The sequence below is a fragment of the Amyelois transitella genome, chromosome 26 (assembly GCF_032362555.1).
Source record: "Amyelois transitella isolate CPQ chromosome 26, ilAmyTran1.1, whole genome shotgun sequence".
NCBI lineage: Eukaryota > Metazoa > Arthropoda > Insecta > Lepidoptera > Pyralidae > Amyelois > Amyelois transitella.
In genome coordinates this window covers 5868820-5892291 of record NC_083529.1, presented here as the reverse complement: position 1 = coordinate 5892291, position 23472 = coordinate 5868820, and the positions used below count along the sequence as shown (strand labels likewise).

At 37.3% G+C, this 23472-nt stretch overlaps 2 protein-coding genes across 2 annotated transcripts in view; one reads left to right on the top strand and one right to left on the bottom strand.

The window, feature by feature from the left end:
• Positions 1-23472, top strand: part of LOC106132002 (protein MTSS 2) — a 120228-nt gene that overhangs the window by 54658 nt on the left and 42098 nt on the right. Inside the window, exons 2-3 of the mRNA XM_060951831.1 lie at positions 9777-9838; positions 10562-10635. Of these exons, the coding sequence (XP_060807814.1) occupies positions 9777-9838; positions 10562-10635 (136 nt within the window). The remainder of the gene's footprint in view (positions 1-9776; positions 9839-10561; positions 10636-23472) is intronic.
• Positions 11696-22781, bottom strand: LOC106132003 (phenoloxidase-activating enzyme). Its single transcript, XM_060951835.1, has 8 exons — positions 22633-22781; positions 16500-16654; positions 15582-15718; positions 14808-14971; positions 14209-14371; positions 13788-13984; positions 13419-13573; positions 11696-12620 (listed from the first exon to the last, which is right to left on the bottom strand). Exons 1-8 carry the CDS (start codon positions 22688-22690, stop codon positions 12357-12359), a joined length of 1293 nt encoding a protein of 430 aa, XP_060807818.1. The 5' UTR covers positions 22691-22781; the 3' UTR covers positions 11696-12356.

The following is a 23472-nucleotide window of genomic DNA, read 5'->3' as shown; positions in this document are numbered from 1 at the left end:
ATTAATCCTGGCAGTTTTAATAAGGATAATGAGAAACTCTTATCAAAATATTGCATTGTCATCGGTCCTTGATACGTGTGCAAAGTTTCAAGTTGATCAGACGTTTAGAAATCAGTGAAAATTAAGCTCAAAGATTCCGTTACATACATACATACATACATACATACATACATACAACCCAAGCTAATAAAAGCGTAGTAAAAAGGCGCACCCCGGGCTTCTTCTACTCGCGGAGGAAGGAGATAAATGATAAGAGGAGATCATGTTACATTATTACAACTTGAGTTTGCATGCAAATTGATGTAGTTATTTATTATTTATTAATCGAGACTGATAAGAAACAAAAAATTACAAAGGTATCAGAGTTATCTACATACTTATATCATGTCTTTAATAGGGCCAGACTAAACGGAGCCAGTAGTCTCAACAAGGCTCAAGATTACGTTCAGCTGTATGGCTCAATGATGTATTTGAGATTCAAATAGTGACAGATGCTAGACCATCACCTACAAGAAAAATCCCTAGTTCATAAGTCTATCCCTTAGTCGCCGTTTGCGACATCCATGGGTAAAAAATGGAGTGGCTCTATTGTTTCTTCTATTAGTGCCGGAACCACACGGCACTAGTTCTCCTATTTACATTTCTTTTAATCAGTTTCAATAACTTCCGATTTGATTTAAAAAAGATTCTTGATTCAACCACAATATTTTTTCTATTAATAAATTTCACCAAAATAATTTCAATGACAGTAAAGAAAACTATTTAGAAGTGAAGCTCTGCGATATGTACGGTGTCTATTTTGATAAAGATGGACGGACAGACAGACAGAAAGATAAACATCGAACCTGTATTAGATTACACGGAAGATTTAATGTCACCTTAATGTGTCAGACAGTTACTAAATTCAGTGGGTAAGCGTAATAATATTAAAATATAATAAAACTTTTCCGGCTAATGTTACACAAGCCATGATAATATTGGTTATTTTTCATTCATTCATACGATCACGTCTATTTACCTTGCGGGGTAGGCAGAGCCAGCGGTCTTTAAACACTGATAGGCTTAATGATAGAATTGAGATTCAAATAGTGACAGAAGAATCCCAAGTTTATAAGCCTATCCCTTAGTCGTCTTTTACGACATCCATAGGAAAGGGATGGAGTTAGATGATTATTTGTAAAAGGCTAAAGATGAATTATAATACAGGCAACAACGACTCTCCTAGTTTAAGCCATTTTTTTGCTATACAAGACATAATCTAAGTAGGTATCCACACCCGTAGCACGATACGCGCTACGATCGCTGTTTCTCTTTTTATTATGAAATAAAACGGGACAGCAATAGTTTTTGCGCTTGCCATGCTACGGTGCATGGAATTCAGTAGTAGGAACCAGCAGTGACCGGATATAACCTTATAAATTATAAACAAGACGTAATCTTGCATCGCTCCATCATCGTAAACTTTGTGTACGCTAGCCGCCTTCACTTGAATTAGGGTTGTCAAAAATGTGTGCAACATATAACATAACATATAATCACGTCTATACCTATCCCTTAAGTGGTAGGCAGAGCCAACAGTCATCAAAAGACTGATAGGCCACGTTCAGCTGTTTGGCTTAATGATAGAATTAAAATTCAAATAGTGACAGGTTGTGAGCCCGTCGCCTTAAAGAGGAATCTTAAGTATATAATATCCCATAGTTGCCTTTTACTACATCCATGGGAAAGAGATGGAGGAGTCCTATTCTTTTTTCTATTGGTGCCGGTAACCACACGGCAACATATTAATAATTATTATTGTAACTTATGCATAAAGTATTCATTTGTTATATGTATGTTGTATGTACTTTATGTATCTTGTATGTAATTACGTATTTTGTTTGTAATGTATGTATTTTGTAGGTAGTATGCCTGTGCACTTTATCGCACCAAGATTTTCTGTTTGGTCAGCTGGTAGACTGGTAGAGAATGCCAAACGGCATTAAGTCCGCCTTTTGTACATTTTTTTATGCAATTAAAATTTAAATATATAGAGTAGTATAGGATAAATCTATGGCACTCATGCTGGGGTAGAAAGAGACTAAGGCAGAAAAACTTTTATTATACGTGCACTAACTGCAAATAAAAAATGTTATAGAAAGTAAGATACACATCACCTTAATAAAACAAGGCTATTTTTTTTACAGACAATTATGATTGATAATTTTAAAAAATCTATCATCTCATCTTGCTAACCATTAGGCAAATATAAGTCAAAATTAGGTGCTAAAAATTTAAACATACATACATATAGTCACGTCTATATCCCTTGCAGGGTAGACAGAGCCAACAGTCTCGAAAAGAATGATAAGCTACGTTTAGCTTTTTGGCTTGATGATAGAATTTTAAACTTTTCGAATAGTCAAAACCCTGGAAGCTCTTTTTTTTTAATACACGAGTTCCACACGTCTTATTTTTATCTCCCGTCCGCAGGTGAATGAACAATTGTTTACATTATGATATTGTTTTACCGAAAATTTAACGGGTTGCGACAATCTTTGCACAAGCCGGATGTAAGCAAGACAATGAATAAACGTAATACGGAAATTGTAACATGCACTATTAGTTTTATTTTCCTCGATTAGGAAAGTGAAAATTTTGTAAACAAGTTCATAGAGTACGTATGATTGTAACTCTTTTTTTTTACTGGACTAGCGGCCCGCCACGGCTTCGCCCGTGGTACATGCATAGTCGATAATACCCGCAGATCTTTTAAAGGTGAAAGAATTCACATGATCGGTTTCATTGTGTTTTAGAAAGTTAGCCTCAAAGTAAGTTGGAGACTTGTCTTATGGGATACTAACTTTTTTTATAAATACATTTTTTTTAAATACGCTTCTGCCCTCTCCAGAGATCTGAGAAACCGGGAGTAACGCCAGGAGAATAATGATATTGGTCACGAGGGCATCGACCTTTAGTATTTGGGTATTGGAAACGAAAACAAACTTGCTGTGAACTGGATACAGTTGTACTAAAACTACAGTTTACATTTGAGATCAAAGTCGGCTACATTAAAATGTTTACCTGTTACTGTATTTCGCAAAAAAACATGTGTTTGAAGTTAGAGTACTCTAACCTCAAGGAGAATGATGAATGTGCGTGAAGCGTAGGAGTATGCAGGAATCGTTGTTAATGAAAAGTTAGCATGAGTTTAATGTAAGAGGAGATGGGGTGCAGAGAGTGACGAATGTGGATGAAGCGAATGGAGTGTGCAGTGATCGTGGCAAGTGAAAAAATGTGGTCGACGTTTATACCTTCGGAAATATGAGTGATTTTACAAATGGATTAAATCAATGATATTTATGATGGGCTACAATTATAGGTTCATAAACTTGGGATTCTTCTTGTAGCCGACGGGCTAGCAACCTGTCACTGTTTGAATCTGAACGTGGCCTCTCAGTCTTTGCTATCCTACATACATACATACATATGGTCACGTCTATATCCCTTGCGGGGTAGACAGAGCCAACAGTCTTGAAAAGTCTGAATGGCCACGTTCAGCTATTTGGCTTAATGATAGAATTGTGATTCAAATAGTGACAGGTTGCTAGCCCATCGCCTAAAAAAGGATCCCAAGTTTGTAAGCCTATCCCTTAGTCGCCTTTTACGACATCCATTGGAAAGAGATGAAGTGGTCCTATTCTTTTTTGTATTGGTGCCGGGAACCACACGGCACTTTCTTTGCGATCCTGTTTGCTGTATTCTCCCTCGCAAAGGATACAGACGTAATAGTATGTATGTATGTAAATTAATGTATAATAGTCAAAACCAATTGCCTGTTCGTAACGACAGTAGCAGGAGAATTGGCATGTGAAGTACTGTGGTGATTCCTGATTTTAGTGGAGATGGATTTTTTGCTCAGTTAGGCATGTTCCCGATTGCTCCATTTTTTTGTTTGTCTCTCAAAGAACACATTGCTAACATTTCAGCAGTAACATTTTTTGAATGCTTTTTTTTACGTTTTTTTGTAAATAGAAAAACACGTTGACCGACAGAGGCGTAAAATTACTCTAAATTCAGTCTCGATTGCAAAACTCGGTGAGATAAACCAAAGATTTTCAGAATCTGTTTTATTGCATTCGTAATAATTTATGTTTATATTATAGTAGTAAACCGTCGAAATGATAGCCGTTGTATTTGTATAGCAGTGAGAATCATAGATGTAAAAAGAAATAGACACTAACATAAATATTACATAATAATATTTTAAAATCAAAACATGTTTAAAGGTTAGGTCAAGGGAACCGTAAACGAGTTTGCATGAAGAGAGTCATGAATTTGGATGAAGCGAAAGAAATATGTAGGGATCGTGGCAAATGGAAAAATGCAGCCTCTGTCTACCCCTTCGGGAAAGAGGCGTGATTTTATGTTTTATGTATACCAACTGCTATTATTTCGTTTAAATACAGCAAATGTTGTTTTGTCTATTTGTTAACCAGTCCATGAAGGAATCGTAAACCTAAATAGTAGAACGTAAAATCAAAACTTGATGAGCGATTTGACATAAATATTGGGCAGGGAAAGCAGTAAATTATAATTAGTATTTGTTATGGTTAGTTTTATATTACGTATCAATGAAGCAATGAGACGTATTTGTTTGGATGGCGGTAAAGTAAATTGTGACGTGCATCGTTCAATTATTTCAGATCAATTATTCTATGAGGCGATGGGCTAGTAATCTATGGCTCTATTTGAATCTTACAATACAATACAAATTATCGTGATTGTCCTTAAAAAAACATATCTTAATGTTATTATTAGGTTATATATCTCACAGAATACAGATCTCTGTTTTCTTCCTTCTTGCTTTAAGTCCCAGTTACCTCTAACCTCACCAGTCTCGAGAGGAGCCCGGGGTATGCCTTTGACCATGGATCCTGGATTGGGTGTGCCAGGTTTTTACACGAAGCGTCTCCCATCTGACCTCCGCAACCTTTGCAGGGGTATCTAAACCGTATTGGATCGATCATGGTTACACATTCAGTGGCCTGAATAGGCAGGTTTCCTCACGATGTTTTCCCTCACCTTAAGAGGATGTAACCGGTATTGACGCCAGGGGAAAGAAGAAAGAACACTAAAAATTTCTCACTTCTATAGTCTTAATTAATCGCCGAGCTTGCATGAAGAGAGTTATGATTTTGGATGAATTGAAGGAAGTATGCAGAGATCGTGGCAAGTGGAAAGATGTAGGTAGTCTTTGCCTGCTACTCCGGGAAAAAGGCGTGATTTTATGTATGTATGTATGTATAGTCTTAATTATCCCGATTTAACTATGTTAATGATAAAGACGTGTTGTGTGTGTGTGTGTGTACCGGTAGCTATAGTAATCTCCACAAGACCGTGCAATATTCAAATCGCACATATAAAGCTGTAAATAGCTGAAAGTGTTCCAGTTTTCCCTAACAAGCTAAACCGCGGGTCGTTGAACTCGACAATGGCGCGACCCTTTAAAACCTAACGACGCCTCAGGCCTTAAATTGTCCTTAGTATTTTCAAATGACGGCAAGAAAGTAGGGCTTAGTTCTTTATATGACTCTCTAACGTGGTCCCAGTTGCACCCTCCACTGCCAAGCTTCGCGGCCCGGGGTCAGCTTTCCGACTCTCTACACTTTGTCCGGTTTTTCGCGTCCTCAGATTTAACTCCTTTGGCTCGCATATCATCTATCGTAACGTCTAGTCATGACTTCTTCGGCCTGTCCTTCTTCCATAAATACATGAATTCAAGCTTCTTTCTTCGCGAATTCGTCAAATTGCAACGCGAACCCTCGCAGCACTGCAGTGTAGTTCTACATTAATTCATGTTTTTTTAATGTAGACAATGTGCATTCGTCGTCGATTTAGATTTAAGATAAATAAATAAATAAATAAAAAGGAACTTTATTTTTCTCCACAACAATACAATTGGTGTCTTAACTATACCATAACTAATATACATAAGTCTGTTGTGGAGAACTGGTGCCTGAACTAGGTATCCGAAGGAACCTGTCATACAGGACACCAGAAGAGATCTATATTTGTAAATTGACGTCCGATGAAAATGCTGCAGTGTAGTTTGTTCCGCCGCTTCTTCTACACATGGGCTTTGGAAGCGGTAGTAGTTATAATTAGATTTCAGTTATGTGACGTCAATAAGTGATACCTTGTATCCAATTTTGAAAATAAATCTATTCTATTCTATTCTAAAAAGTGTGACAAATTTGAAGAGTTTCTTATGTTACCACTTGGTGAGTGCCCCTTTTTCAGACCTTCATTGATTTTGACGTGGTTTTAGTGTGCTGTCTTTAAGGTTCAGCTGCGACAGTTAACCGCGATCGGGCTGCTGGTCAAAACAGAGAAAGTCGTGTCGTGACGTGTCGTGTAAACAATGGCGTGTAACTCGGATATTAAACGGCCGAGTGGTTTCGGACATGACAATTTGGCGTTAAGGGTTCGGCCCCGGGCTTTATGGAGTATTTGTCGTTCAGAAAAAGTGCCCTTGTCGAGATCGCTGACAGGAATAGCTGATAGGATGTGATTGCGGAGTGGGCTGAGCTGGAATTGATTTCTGTTTGCATTTGACGCATTTTTATGTAGAACTAACTTCCGCCCGTGCGTATTTAGCGCCACCGATAAAATACTTCTCCAGAGGGTACTTTTCATTACGGAGATTTCATTACGGAGAGAGAGCCAAACTCTCAGGAGTAGGGACTCCTAAGAGTTTGGCACGATCAGTAGATAAATGAAGGCTTTTGTAATAATGCATCAGACTTTAAACCACTAATCCTTAATGTGCGAAGGCGCCAATTTCCCAATTACCCTTTATTAATGGGTCCTTTTACGATGTTTCACCTCCTGGATTAACGATCACTAAGCATGCAATCAGTATGTGTGATGTCAATTCGGAATGGGATAAAAACCATGATAATGGGGTCATCATTGTGGTAAGGGGTGAAGCTTGGATAGCGCTCATGTAGGTCTTATATGTTTAAATATGTGAATAGTAGTTTTACGCTTTATGGTTTTATGTCACTGTTACAATTGTCAATGTCATTTTAAAAATAAATGTCATGTATTAGGTGACAGAGCCAACAGTCTTGAAAAGACTGAATGGCCACGTTCAGCTATTTGGCTTAATGATAGAATTGAGATTCAAATAGTGACAGGTTGCTAGCCCATCGCCTAAAAGAGAATCCAAAGTTTGTAAGCCTATCCCTTAGTCACCTTTTACGACATCCATGGGAAAGAGATGGAGTGGTCCTATTCTTTTTTGTATTGATGCCAGGTACCACACGGCACTATATAACTTGTAATTTCCTATGTAATATAAACGTGAAATCTACAAATCATCACACGAGTGCAAAGAAATCTAGGCCAATACATTTCATGTCACAGTCTAAAGTAATAAAACAATATCGCACCGTTGCCAAACTCAATATGTTTTTTTACCACAGCGGCCGGTGACCGCTTACAGTAAACTACCATAATTGTCCAATGGTCCACCGTTATACAATTACCGGTGACCATATATACTCAACCTCATACGTGTTCATACATCTTAAAATGGTAATATTACTGTAAAATATACTTATACATACATCCAGCTTTATCTAGTGAATGGGTGTGGGAAGGCCTGGACTAAAACTCCGATGAAAATGCTGCAGTTTAGTTTGTACTGCCGCTCCTTTTACACATGCGCTTTGGAAGCGGTAGTAGTTATAATTAGATTTAAATGATGTGACGTCAATAAGTGACACCTTGTATCCAATTTTGAAAAAAAATCTATTCTATGGTATCTTGAGCAAATTAAGGACGTCCTGGCAAAGGGTCAGGTAAAGAGTACCCGAAATCGTCGAGCTTGCATGAAGAGAGTTATGAATGTGGATGAAGCAAATGAAGTATGTAGAGATCGTGGCAAGTGAGCAAGATGTAGCCTCTTCCTACCCCTACGGGAAAAAGGCGTGATTTTATGTATGTATGTTGTTTCTTTGGATAACCGTAGTTCAGGCACCAGTGTCTTACAACATTCTATTACCAAACTTTTCTTTTATTTATTATTATTTACAGGAGTTTTCACCATCTATTAGGTACCCAAATTATTAAGAGTTTGTTTGTTTGAACGCGCTAATCTCAGGAACAACTGTTCAAGTTGAAAATTCTTTTTGCGTTGATTAGACCATTTATCGAGGAAGGCTTTAGAGTTTAGGCTATATAACATCACGCTATAACTACATGGAGCAAAGAAATAATGGCATATGTGAAAAAAACGGGTAAATACTTGAGGGCTTCAATGATGCCCAAAATAACTATTCCACACGGACGAAGTCGCAGGCACAGCTAGTTTTAAATATAGGTAGTTTACTTACTTTAATATCATGTGTTGGTAAGAAAATGAGCATTTTATCGTTGTCGAAAGCAGGGGAACGGTTAAGCGCCCCGTTATATTGAAATAGTTGTCGGCAATCTTCAAAGAGTTGAAAAAAGAGGGAACTCAATACCATATGACATGTTAATTATGAGGAAAAGAGATTGCTGTTATGAAGTTATGTGTGAGAGAGATAGATGGTTGTTAAAGGGGTGGTCGAAATAGATTTTATTGCTTAAGGGTGGTCTAGTTGGGGACCCGAAGTAAAAACTGAATACGAAATACATATGTATGTGAAGTTTATTCTTTAGCCTTGAAGCTGAACGTGACCTTTCAGTCTTCAAGGCTGTTGACTCTATCTACCCCGTGAGGGATAAAGATGTTTGTGATATATGGTATTAAAAGGGGTTTATAGGCAATGCATGTAAGTGTATGATTACAGCATGCTTTGTACTTCACAAATGAATTAATAACTTTTGTAAAGAGTGAACCGCCTCCAATCGATATCCTACTTTTTTGTAGTCGGTAAAATTTCTTGAACCTTCTCTTAAGTGTGACTCTACACTTTTCTGAAAACCACATCAAAATCGGTTCAGCGTAATGCGATATAATCGCGGACATACATACAAGTCAAACTAAGAACCAATGTTTTCTTTAAGGCGGTTAAAAATGCAAATTTAATTGCTTTGGTTTCAATGCAACTACTTGCTACAATGCTGGTACAAACATAGACAAATGTTTCTATTTATCTAAGTGTCTTCACAAATCCGACTCATTATTTTACACGTCAATTCTAAATACCAGACATTTCACGCCGCTTCAAATGATTGAATAAAGAAATTATCTGCCTACCCCTCCGGGAAAGACGCGTCATTCTATGTATGTATGTATTCAAATGATTGCGTCAGAAATAGTGTTTCAATGATTTATTTACTTTAAGGTTGAATTAACTCATCTTAATCTTCTCATTGCGTCACCCACGTCATTCTCTTCTCTCTCTCTACCTCTCCCTTTCCCTCTAAGTTAAGTCAGAATTTCACACGAAGCGCTTCCCGTCTGACCTCCGCAACTCTTGCAAGTGAGGAAACTAACTCAAAATTGGATCATGGTTATAACACATCTGTTACATGAATACATACATACATACAAACATGGTCACGTCTATATCCCGTGGTATCATATACGGGGGAGACAGAGCCAACAGCCTTGAAAAGACTGAATGGCCACGTTCAGCTATTTGGCTTGATGATAGAATTGAGATTCAAATAGCGACAGGTTACGGCATATGAATGTGCATTTAAACACGTTTTCACTCTCACCGTGATAGAAGCATCTGGATTTTAAACATGTCTGTTGAGATTTTTTTTGTTAATGCTTTGAATTCTCGTTGTTACAGAACAGTACGCCGATGTGGGAAGAGTTCATATCGAAAGCTACAAAACTACATTCAGCTTTAAAGTAAGTACTTCTTTAGCTCTGTCTCAATGAGCAAGACGTAACCGCTTTCTTTTCAAACCGTATAATTAGTACTTCTACATATTTTTTTTTGTTATGTAATTGTATAATAACATATTTGAGATTGAGTGAAAAGAACAGGACCACTCCATCTCTTTCCCTCTATCTATATGTCCCTTATAAACTTGGAATTCTTCTTTTAGGCGATGAGCTAGCAACCTGTCACTATTTGAATCTCAATTCTATCTTAAAGCCAAATAGCTGAATGTGGCCTATCAGTCTTTTCAAGACTGTTGGCTCTGTCTACCCCGCAAGGTATATAGACGTGATTATATGCATGTATGTTAAAAATTGACTATTATTGGTGGAAACAGATTTTCTATTTATTATTTTCCATTGTATCTAATCCAAATAATGTAGCTATCTCAGAAAAGAGTCATGGTTGCAGGGGAAATCCTTTTTACGGATAACCCCCCCGGGCCTTCACCCGGGTACAGTATGGGACTCCTGACACCTAATAAACCTACCAACTAAAACCTCTTCTTGCCAATCTGAGGGCATATGGGATCACAGCACAGGCATGTCACTTACAACTACAATGCCCTTGAATCGCTACTAAATCTATAGTTACCCCCTTAAAAGACCAACCCTTAAGATATATATTCGGATTATGCAAATGTGAAGAAGAATACACAAAAACTAACATAATTTACTCATTTTCGACAGGTCTGCGCTGGTCGCGATAGCCGCTTTCTTGGATGCCTTCCAGAAAATCGCAGACGCAGCCACTAATGCCAGAGGTAAGATTGATATTGATTGTATACATATATGGGGTAAACAAACTTTTAGGTAAAGTTTCTCAATTTAGCAACGACACGCTGATTCACAATGGAAAGGAAAAAATCGGTTGTCTGTAAAGTCGGTTTAATGACGATAGTTGAACGTGACAACGTCTTAAGAAAATACTGATTGGTAGCATTTTTCAAAAGAAAATTTTAATTTCATTTGTTTAATAGATTTTTATGTATATAGAGTAGGAGGTATACGCTGCCGAATGCGAAGGCCGATTGTGCCTCTTTGTCGCTCGGTCCGCGCTCTCGCTTGCACTTCATGCCTTACATGGAACGCCTCAGAGAGAGGTAACGCCGCTTGAGTCATGTTTTTCGTGCGTGCAGCCGGCTCAATCGAATTATGAGACGTTGTCCGTCAAAATTTCGTGGATGTTTTTCCCTTTAAATGAACAAAAGTGAAAAGATTTGTTTCTTTGTACAGGTTAACCCTAAAACTTGAAGGTTCCTTCGATATAAAAGGACCATCTAAACTGAGTGAGATTATTTGGCTCTTGTCCTACTGTATAATAAGTATTCTCTCAGTTATACTTTTTAGAAATCGAGAAATATCCTCTGAACAAAAAAAAAGCAATAACAAATAGCATAATAAAAATGAGGACAAATAAAAAAGAACCTTTTACATATATATTTTTAATTTTCATAAAAAATATATCATTTGATAGTGTACTTGAGCAATGCATTTTTATAAAAAATAATTATTCTAATGAACAAAATGTAATAAATGCATATACAACAACCAATAATACAATATTGTCAAAAAGTTAATAATCGCAGCTATTAGCAGTTAGAACGCTATGGATAATTTCTTTTGCAACTTTGACAAATTCAACAAAAATGTATTAATTACAAACAAGCGCTGAAAAGCAAGAGATTGTCACATCAAAAACCTATAGGTATAATTGATATAAAATGGTCTTAACAATAATGTGTCTGATTGAGGACTACAATCTTAATTAACTTAAAAATAAAACTAACGACTAAATTAATTATCAAAAATATAATTGAATTGACTTTTCAAGTTTGGAATCGTGTGACTATCTAACGACCATAGACAACATTCCTTATTTTTTTTTTTTTTCTTTGACTTCCATTTTTGTTGCTCTTGCTTCTACCAAAATATTTCGTATCGGCCCTGCTTTTATTCTAATCAAATTTATTTATAAAAATTTATATTTTATAAGAGTTTTGAAATTTTGGTACACATTGACTGAATGTGTACCAAAATTGGCTCTGTCTACCCCGCAAGGGAAATAGACGTGATTATATGTATGTATGTTGACTGAATTCCAACTTGGAAATTTTAATCTTATTATTAGAATAGCTACATTATTACAGTCCTAAATTATTTTTTACTGTTCATCTACTTTCCGCCAGACATCTACAGTATATTTGAAAAGGTTTTACTTTCATAAGGTTAACAATATTATAACAAAAGTGCCAAATCCGAAAATTCGCTGAATGTCTTCTAAATGTTGAAAGCTAGATCCAAATATCACAAATTTAAACCTCTCAAAACTCAGTAGATTTCAGACTATCACAATTAAAAACTCTTTTAGTCTTCTAATACCCTGTTTGAATGTAACAGAGCAAATAAATTGGCCACGTTCTGGTCAAAAATAATTCAATCAAATAAAAAAGAATACCATTTGATTCATCAAGAAGTAGAAACATCAATTTTGTATGGCGCTGTTGATCCAGTTCTTGTAAGCGAAAACTTTGGTGTAAACTCCCGGAATGTTCTCGATTCCACACGGCTTCGGGCCGAAGCTGACGACTCCTACCAACTCGTATCTTCTCTCGTCCACGTTCTCGTGCATCAGAGGACCGCCAGAGTCACCCTTGCAAGAGTCCCGGTCTTTTTGACCGCCGGCGCATATTTGTTTCTCCCAGAGATTGGCGCGCCGCCGAGACGTTGAGTACGCGACTTGGCATTGCTGGGAATGAGAAATAATCATTGCAAATTTACTCAAATTAAATTTCCACAAGTTTTACGACTATAACATGCAGTTCTGACAATTGGAAATTGATATGTGGAAGGAACCTTAAGTGTTGTAAAAAGATATAAAGACAGCTTTTGTCCAAGATGTGTAGTTATCGCGATGTGGTGGATTCGTTCGCCGCAGAAATGAAGATCTTCCAACAAGTTGGATGCGAAACCTCACGATGTAGATTCCCACACTTTATGTGGGATTACACGCAACCTCAAGACCTTATGTAAGATCTACCTATTGAGGTAATGTAACATCGTACATAGTAAATTACGTACATGGACGTGGCTACTGAATGCCACGCTTAATCAACTTATTAATATTGATGAATCTTATTTTTCATTTACTTAAATAACATACATACATACATATGATCACGTCTATATCCCTAGAGGGGTAGACAGAGCCACCAGTCTTAAAAAGACTGATTGGCCACGCTCAGCTGATTGGCATAGTGATAGAATTTAAATTCAAATAGTGACAGGTTGCTAGCCCATCGCCTAAAAGAGGAATCTCAAGTTTATAAGCCTATCCCTTAGTCGCCTTTTACGACATCCATGGGAAAGAGATGGAGTGGTCCTATTCTCTTTTGTAATGGTGCCGGGAACCACACGGCACCTTAAATAACATCATGTTTAATCGCTACATTAGAAAAAACCTACTACATCTGCTCCTCTGGTTTCTCGATGTCGTCACAGGAATTATGTATTTTATTAACGACACCTTATCTGCTGTTAATATTACCTGTCTATCAACGTAGGGTAGTTTAACATATAACTTGATGGCGCTCCTGCTAACGGTCTCGCTGACAGCGCCCCACCCGGCGACAGTCATGTTGAAATTGGACGACCGGCCTGTTGTCACGTCCGTGGTGGGAAGACAGATGGGTCGGATGAAGTCTGAAACGGGTTATCCAACACATTATAAATTTCTAAAAACTTTGGTGGATAACTTTGAAGACTTTTACGACTTTGAAGATGAATATGATTCAGTATAACCTTGATTTGACTGCAGACCCAGGCTGCGTTGTATTGTATGTATGGCCACAAACTTTCGCACCACACCAATGCTTCCTAACTTCAAAGTGTCAGATTTACTCGTAGTCCAACTGACCTGTGAAAGGCGCGTTCTGCCGCAATCGAATCAGCGCAATGTCGTTCTTTTTAGACAACGGATCGTACTCGGGATGTGAGAAGTAACGCTCTATGGGGACGATCAAGACGGGGTCGTTGCAGTCCTGGCCCCCGCCGACGTCGACACAGTCTTGGCCGTCGTTGGTGGTGTCGTATTCACCGAGACGGACGTTCTTTCTGGAAAAAGATGTAGTACGCTACTGAGTGAAAATTTTAAAGAGGTTGTTGTAGCAATTTTATCTACTTATGCTGTTCGTGAGACTATTGTCCCTGTTTTTAGATTGATTACTTCCCAAAAGCCACGTTCAGTTACATCATGATGAAATTGAGGTTCAGATAAGTTAGTTAAGAATAATTTCCAATCTCCAATAGGACTGAAATCGTCAGTAACATCTACTTACGGTGTGCCAATATCCAGGACTTGCCCAGAGACACAATGGCCGGCCGTCAACACGTATCGAGAGCTGATGAGGGTTCCGCCGCATAGAAGCTTGATCTTATTGTCCTTGGAGTACTCTATGATGACCAGCCACGGGTATTCGTCGATGTTTGCCTTTTCTCCACCTGAAATAAGTGACGATTTATTTTTATTTTAAAGTTCTGTTTATATATAATCACTCGTTGACTAAGTTCGAAATGTGCATCCGTTAATCAGACACGTTTTCAGGGTCTGATAATGATGGTTAATGAACTGAAATCTGACTAAAGCCAAGGCTATTTTTCTTGACTAATGAAGTCTCATTTTAGGTTTGTTCCCTTGATTTCAATTCAGTATCTTTACAAGCATTACATATAACTAAATTTACTCACGCTCCCATAGCGTATGTATCGAAAAATCGTCGTAATAATCTAGTATATAGTCTGAAATAGAAACAGCTGGCAGACATTATATTTTCTCTTCGCTACCAACTATAATGGAAGCTATCACTAAATCATCAAGTTACCTTCATCACCTATTTCAACAGCCAAGGGGTCCAAAACCAGCCATCACAAAACTAACCGATAATCTTGTTGGCTCCGTTGCTGTCCACGCCGCAGCAGCGCGTTCTCGGGTCGGGAGGGAGCGCGAACACCCGGTTCTCGCAGTTGCCCACCTCCACGCCGCTCGCCGGAGTGGTGGGCGCGGGGCCGCAGCACACGCTGTATTGTGACGGGCCGTTGCATCTATAATTGAAAGGTTGTCATTAAATGATGTTATACATACATACATATGATCACGTCTTTATCCCTTACGGGTTAGACAGAGCCAACAGTCTAGAAAAGACTGATAGGCCACGTTCAGCTGTTTGGCTTAATGATAGAATTGAGATTCAAATCAAATCAATGATGTTATCTGATGAAAAAAATTACTTGTTTGTATTTTTGCGTCTGTTCGAACATAAAAATCGAATGTTATAAATCGTGTGTTACTTTACATGCTCGTACAAGTTCGGCTGCCTCTATTACACCAACTAGCAAAATTTTATCCTCTGTTTGTAAGTGCTTTTGTCTTTTAATCGCCTGTAAAACATCATTATAGGAAGTGATTTTGTTAACTATTCTGTCATCTGTATGTATATTGACATCTGTCTATCTGACATTAGAAACTTAAATAGATAATAATTCTTGAATTTAATTCTATAAAAATATCTTTCTCTCATCTTTGCGTATTCCCAGTTGTACCATCTGTTATAGAGCTTCGAGTGCGGAATTCGCTTTCTTTCCACTTTGATGAAAATGACATTGTATGGAGATATCTGAAGATAATTAAATTGCCTATAAAATTTCTTCTCACCTAGATTTCTGTAAGTACTGCGCCACATCCTTAGGGACGGGCGGTTTCAGCATGCTAGCCAGATGTCCGCACTGGTAGATGTCCACGCATTGCCCCTCCATGCCCTCCGGGGTAGAGCATGTTGCTGGGCAGCATACCTGAAACATTAAAGCAAAATATTTGTGTAACTTCGAAACGTTCGAGATAAAACAAAGGTACGTTACGTGCGCGTTGATGAATACCTTTATTTTTTACTAGCTGTGTCCGCGACTTGGTCCGCGTGGGATAGTTATTTTGGGCATCACTGAAGTCAGAATGAATCATTTTCCCCGTTTATTTTTCACATTTTCCATTATTTCTTCGCTCCTAAAAGTTGCAGCGTGATGTTATATAGCCTAAGGCCTTCTTCGATAAATGGTCTATTCAACACAAAAATATTTTTTCAATTCGAACCAGCAGTTCTTGAGATTAGCGCATTCAAACAAACAAACTCTTCAGCTTTATAATATTAGTATAGATAAGAGTTAGTGTAGTTTCTTTCGAGAAATTATCACTCTATAAGGTTAAAGGATCTGTTTCACGAGCTAAACCTTGCTTGCAGTATCAGATCTGTGATAGGCAATCAGTATTGTTGCATTTCAATAGGAATTCAATTGACATAGTTGTGCTAACACTTTTTTGTGTTTAGCCCTGAATTGTATAGGAAATATCACAGTTATTCCAACAAGTTTAGAAAAACCTAGACGTATCGTTTTTATTTCGAAAAGCAATTGGCTTCTCTTTTACTCAACTATATAATGCGATTTATATTAACGACCTAATTTTTAGTCGCAGACCACCTTTTGTTTTAATATCGGGTACAATAGCAGTTACGTATTTCAAAGTTACGAATCAGAAAATGGACGTTGCAATTAAATTGCACAAGAAAGATAGAAATACCTTGGGAGTGGTCCCTTCAAATCCGCACGACGCTCCTCTCAGCAGATTCACTTCCTCCTGAGTCCTCGTCGGTTTGCTGACCAGCGCAGCCAGAGATGGGCATCTTAGTATCGATATACATTCACCAACGCCACCGCCGGGCGGGTTGCATGATTCTGGAAAATATTACAAGATTTTTTAAACAAATGACGCACGTGATTTTATTTGCAGATCTATAACAAAACAGTTGAGGTTTTGTGGACGCCATCAAGATATGATGGAGGCTTTTTGACCGGATCCGAAGCAAACTTTATAGGCTATTTCAATTCTGACGCTACTCGGTAGTAAGGGATGTCTAGACCTAAATTTGTGTACCTTATTTCTATGTTTTTGTCTACAGATAATATACAATTATACTCATACGTGATGAAAAATATATATTTTAAGTGGTAATGACCCCGTTATAGTGACGTTAAATGGGACAGAAAAGGATAATAAAGACGCTTTTAATGAAAATGATTTTTTTTTATTGACTGCAACAAATAAACGCACAGCATAGCAGTTAATACATTAATGACTAAATAAATTAATTAATTTGTACATGCGTAACACATTATAAAAATACTATATTTTTTAATAAATACTCAAAAAAATCTATATAAGATAAACATCCTAGACGAAAGATTACTGTGACACTGTTCTGTGCTGTTTTGTATGTTTTACTCTTATGGTGCAATTAAGAGTTTTATCTATTTACTAGCTTTCCGCCCGCGGCTTCGCCCACGTGTAATTCGGTTATATATAGCGTTTTTAAATGATCTCGACAGGGCTTTTTCTTCCACAGGCTGAAATCTTGTTACAACTGGAATTAAATATAGCCTGTGTTACTCAGGGATGATGTAGCCTCGTGATAGTTAATAGAAAATAAAATTCGGGTGTTTTATTTATGCATACCGATAACGCCGAGATTTATGGACCGATTTACGTGATTCTTTTTTTGTTCGGTAGAGTATACTTTCAAGTTGGTCCCGTTGTTACCTAGTCAGGATCTGATGATGGTATTCCAGGGAAATCAAGGGCAAACCTCAAATTTACAGGCATTTACGTTTTTGACAATTTCATAGATCTGTTTAAGTATTTGCGTCTGATAGTCATCATCCCATGTGAATGAGCTGATGATGGAAGGTACAACTCCTCAACGGTTAGGAGTTGAAAGAAAATTCTTACGAAGTTATACGTACATGTGAGACTATTAGGTTGACCTGATAATAAAAAGTAAATCTCATTAACGTTAAGAATTTAGGTGAAAATGGATGCGGACAAATTTCGTCTCTTCACTTGTTTCCTTTTAGCTGTTTGTATGGGTAGTGTTAACACAAAATAGGGATTTAAAGGCGTGATGTTATTAATGTTATGCATGTATGTACATAATTATGTATGTTTTTATGTATGTTAAAGAGACGACTGAAAGTTGTCATACAAAGTCTTTTTTTTTAAGGATGGGAAATCATCAAATGACCTCTCCCGCTCTGGGTGGAACGGAAGGGAGTGTCAGACTTTTACTGACTAAAACCCACCTCGTTCCTTCAGTTGCCCTTTGCGTTCCGGGGCCACGGTATCTCGTTAGAACTTTCCCGCAGCCCCGGCTCAGTTTATCCCGTTTCCCCCCCTTGGGGGTTGACATTTCAAAAATCCCTTCTTAGTGCTCACTTATGTTACTAAAGGAACCTCTGTTCAAAATCTCAGACTCCTATACCGAGCGGTTTCGGCTGTGCGTTAATAAATCAGTCACCCAATCGCACCCCCTAAATCACGATTGGAGGTTAGTTTGAAAAAACTTATAATGTCAAACATATTTTCTTGCCTATGTACGTGTTCATGCCAAGTTTCAAGTTTATAAACCCAAGGAATAAGATTTTTCATAGAAACGTTTTTACCCCTTTTCCCCCCCTTGGGGGTTGAATTTCCAAAAATCCTTTCTTAGTGCTCCCTTACATATCCCAAGGAACCTACATTCCAAATTTCAGCTGTCTACGACCAGTAGTTTCGACTGTACGTTGTCTGTCAGTCAGTCACTCAGTAACGGAAGAGTTTTATATATATAGATATTTTTATATCTAAAACTTAACCTATGGTGTCCCAGGCAAGCCTGTAACGAGGAAGTCAAACACTATTAAAGCATTTTTCAAATTAACATTTCCGTTTTGGTTGCCAATCAGTTGTATGTACCTAATTACATTCAAAGTTAGTTTTGTTCAAGGTCACACGCTAATTTCTTGAGTGCTATTTAGGTATTGCATGAATAATTGTAACACGAGTGAATTCAGATGCTCACTTTATTTTTACGATTTGTTTTTTGTTTGTAATAGTATTTTAGTTTTAACTATTTAAACCCAACAAATATTGATTTATTTTTGATTTAACATCCCTATCTATGTTTTCACATACATACATACAATAAAGTCTTTATCCCTTGCGGGGTGGACAGAGATCCCTTGCGGGGTGGACAGAGATCCCTTGCGGGGTAGACAGAGCCAACAGTCTTGAAAAAACTGATAGGCCACGTTCAACTGTTTGGCTTAATGATAGAATTGAGATTCAAATAGTGACAGGTTGCTAGCCCACTTAAAAAATAATCCCAAGTTTATAAGCCTAACCCTTAGTCGCCTTTTACGACATCCATGGAAAAGAGATGGAGAAGTGATCCTATTTTTTTTTAAAAGAATCATCTTTGTTTTTGATGCATGATAAAGGCGAATAAATGGACTCATTTTATCTATTCATCACCGTAAGGTCATTACCCACCATTCAAAAAAGATAAATTATAGGTTTGCTCAACACGAGTCGTCGAGTTTTCCTGTATTATAAAATGCGAACTAGTCATACTGCCAATTAAATTGTGTAAATGTGTAATTTTTGCTCGATATCCTGCTGATTCAAGTTTTTGAACGTTTTCCTTAAAAGTGATTTCTTTAATTGGTTTTTATTATGTTAGCAATATCATTTTCAATTAAAGAACACGCTTATTATCCTTAATTTTTTTTGGATTTAAAATGTTTATAGAAAACAAGCTTTTAGAATTACAATGTATTGCGCCACCTACTACAAAATGAAACAGGTTTTTCGCAAATCCCACGGGAACTTATAGTTTTTACCGGGATTACAAATACTCCATGTCTTTCTCCAGACTCGTAGTTATTTATATTTCAAGAAGGTTGGTTTAGTAGATAACGCGTAAAGAGAGACAACCAACAAACAAAAAATCTAATAAACAAACAAACTTACTTTCGCATTTATAATATTAGTTAGGATGTACATTATATAGTATTCAGAATAGTAAGTCATAACACAAGTACTTGTAGCTAACTCGATCTGTGAGATTTTTCTTATTATAAACTAGTTTATTCGCAACAAACATACAGGAATACACAAGCATCTTCTCTCTTTACCATTTGTGTGGATTTATAAGTTAGCGTTTATTATTTGCGCAATTATTTACCATGTGTTTCCCGTGAAATGTTATACTGCTTTTATTCAAAGTTTAAAAACCGATTTCCAAGAAGATCTCGTAGGCTTTTTTTTGTAGGTAGCTGAAGACCCAGAATAACATTTGATTTGAGTTCCCGCGGGATTGATAGGGTTTCCATGCGGACGAAGTCGCGGGCGGCCTCTTGTTGTTACATAAGCCTATTCCTATTGGATTTAGTATTTTCCGCTGTTATTTGTCCCGCTTCCGTAGCATGGCACGCGCGACGCCGTTTTTATCGCGCGATAGACTATCGCTGTTTCGCTTTTTATTATGACGTGAACACTCCGTCTCAATGTTTAGAAGACGTTTGTTGCAAACATATTAATTTTACCAATTTGCACTTGTCGTTTGCAAGTCGACATTGATTCGCGTAAACATTAATATTATCATAAAGTAGCTATTTGTGCATAAAAATATGATTTATTTCCATTGATGGGTCTAGGGAGACCTCAGATTTGTCACTCAATTTTTTTATTTTCTTCATCTCCTACAGGGCAGACAGAGCCAATTGAAGACTGAAAGTGTGTTCATGTTCAGCTTAAAGATGATATTCAAATAACCAGTTGTTCCTGAGAACAGCGCGTTCAAACAAACAAACAAACTCTTCAGCTTTATGGTATTAGTATAGATAAGTGGAGATTTGCGGTCACATAAAACAGATTGACATAATTATTAAGTCATTATCGTGCATGACTATGACTAACCCGAAAGCGTCAAGAGGTCATCAAGAATGACAAGATTAGCATACGGAAGTAACTGGATTACATACATTTTATTTGATGAAATCAACATAATGAATAGAAGATCTCGGTGTTGGTTCTTTTGTTATATGAAAAAATTATGACGATAGTTTCAGTTATTATCAGGGAAATCTCCTGTTGACTGCTCACTGGTAGCTTCTACATAGAATATTTTTTTTGTACCAATCAACAAACAATTGTCTATCCCCAACTAACTAATATAATAAATACGTAAGTAAGTTTGTTTGTTTGTTACCTCTTCATGGGTTGTTGAATTAATCTTTTTGAAATATGACGTATGTATATATAATTAAGAGTCTGGAGAAGGACAAAGGGTATCTTTCATCCCGGTAAAAACAATAAAAAACCTTTTTTTAGAAGCATTATTCATTGATTTTAGTAGATGGCGTTCAATTCGTTGCGTTTTTGTACATGGCGCATTATTCACGCGAGCGAAGCTGCGGGTATAAACAGTAACCCGTAATTTCTTTTCTCTTATATGCCCCATTAATGCTTATTTGGTTTAAATCTAAAAAATATGTACCTACAAAGAATACAGCACACAAAACTAAGGTTGGTATTATTTTTAAGTAAGAAATGAATTTATAACGAAAGAAAACCGAAACCGACGAGCTTGCATGAAGGAGACTTGTGAATGTGAATGAAGCGAGAGAAGTATGCAGGGATCGTGGCAAGTTGAAGGATGTAGTCTTTTGTTTTACGTACCTAATGTTTGTGCGGGATTGAGTTATCTTGGCTATTGTTATTGCCGTGGGAATGGTTAAAGTCATTGGGAATTCCAATTTGTTTATTGGGAAAAGCCCTCACATCATCGGGTTTCCAAGAGATATAGATATATATAGATGCTTTGGTATTTCTATAATTAGACAATTGTCTGATTGTTGTATTATGGTCATTAATTGTATGTATAGGTACATTTTGCACCATATTGCTTATAGTTGACTTTTCTCAATTCCATCATTTAGCCATACAGCTGACACCGGTGGCCTTTCAGCCTTTAAGAGACGAGGTTCGGTCTACACCGTAAAGGATAAAGACGTAATTATTTGTACGTTTTCTTTTAATTTTAGAACACCGTTGTCTGCGGTTTACTTGTATATCAATATCCTCTTATTTACCCGCTGCTTCGCGTGCGCGAATTTAGCGCAACATACATACATACATATGGTCACGTCTATATCCCTTGCGGGGTAGACAGAGCCTGTAGGGGTAGCAGTCTTGAAAAGACTGAATGGCCACGTTCAGCTATTTGGCTTAATGATAGAATTGAGATTCAACTAGTGACAGGTTGCTAGCCTATCGCCTAAAAAAGAATCCCATGTTTGTAAGCCCATCCCTCAGTCGCCTTTTACGACATGTATGGGAAAGAGATGGAGTGGTCCTATTATTTTTCGTATTGGTGCCGGGAACCACACGGTACATTTAGCGCAACCTACAAAAGAATACAGGTTTTTTTGCAAATCCCACGGGAACAGTAGTTTTTACTGGTATGAAAGGTACTCTATATTGTTTTCAAATATTTTTTATGATCAGTAAATAACGCGTGAAGACCTTACAAACAAACAAACATACTTTCATAATATTAGTTGGGATTTGAAGCAATGATCTAGCCGAGTCCTTATCACACTATAAGCCCTGTCTACCTAGAGTTACACAGTTATTTGTAAGTTTTACACAATTTGTTGTAAGGTAATTGACATTGGATTGTAAACACTCATAAGATCACACATTATATTCTAGCGATTATCCTGTTCAACAAACATCGTACCGGTTTCGAAATTGCGATAGCCAACAGGATCCGAGTAAAAACAGAACGTTGCATATTATAGTAAAAATAATATAGAAACAGGAAAACAACACTCACGCCCTCGGACGAGACTCGACGAGGCAATCACGTATAATACAGGCACAACAAGTTTCATTTTGTTATCACCAAGCACGTATTCATTACTTTTATTATTTTTTGAGGACACCAACGCGTCCGCTTCGGTCGACGGCGCGTCGTGTTCTGAGGCGTCTTATTCCGAAACTGGTACAAATGACTGCTGCGTATGCGCATCATTGTTGTTACAATCGTGTTTGGACTTTATTATCGTATTATTAAGGTGGTTAGTTGTGGGTAATTGTGATTTTAAGACCGGTCCAATGAACGGTCGCGCAGACCTATGTCATATCGTTTGTGTCGATTTCGACTGCATCTTTTGTCACAGGGTATTCCCCAAGTGCTTGTTTAAATTATAAATATAATTTTAACTGTTGCTTGGATATTATCATTGGGTTGGGTTATTCATAAGCTCTCGGCATGATAGGTCTTATTACCGGAATGTCCAGTCGGTTTCTTACATCCATTTCCTTGATTATCCAGAATCACCCTTTCCCCAAATGTCTCTATAGTTATGAAAATTTTCCGAATTTTGGAAAAGTTTTTCCTTGTCGTAGTATTAGAGATTACCGAAAAGAGACCACTCCATCGCTTTCCCGTGGATGTCGTAAGTAAGCGACTAGAGGTATATGTACTTTCACGTATAAAAAATAAACTTCATAAAAAAATTTATTTCTTGTTTTTTTCAATACTGAAAGTCGCGACGCGTTCACTATTACTGATGATCGTGGTCTTCGCACTTGGCAGTTTTTTTTATTTTTCACGATGTTCCTTCATCTATATTCCTTCACGTCTCTTTGACATCGTGAAGCTTGTTGTTAA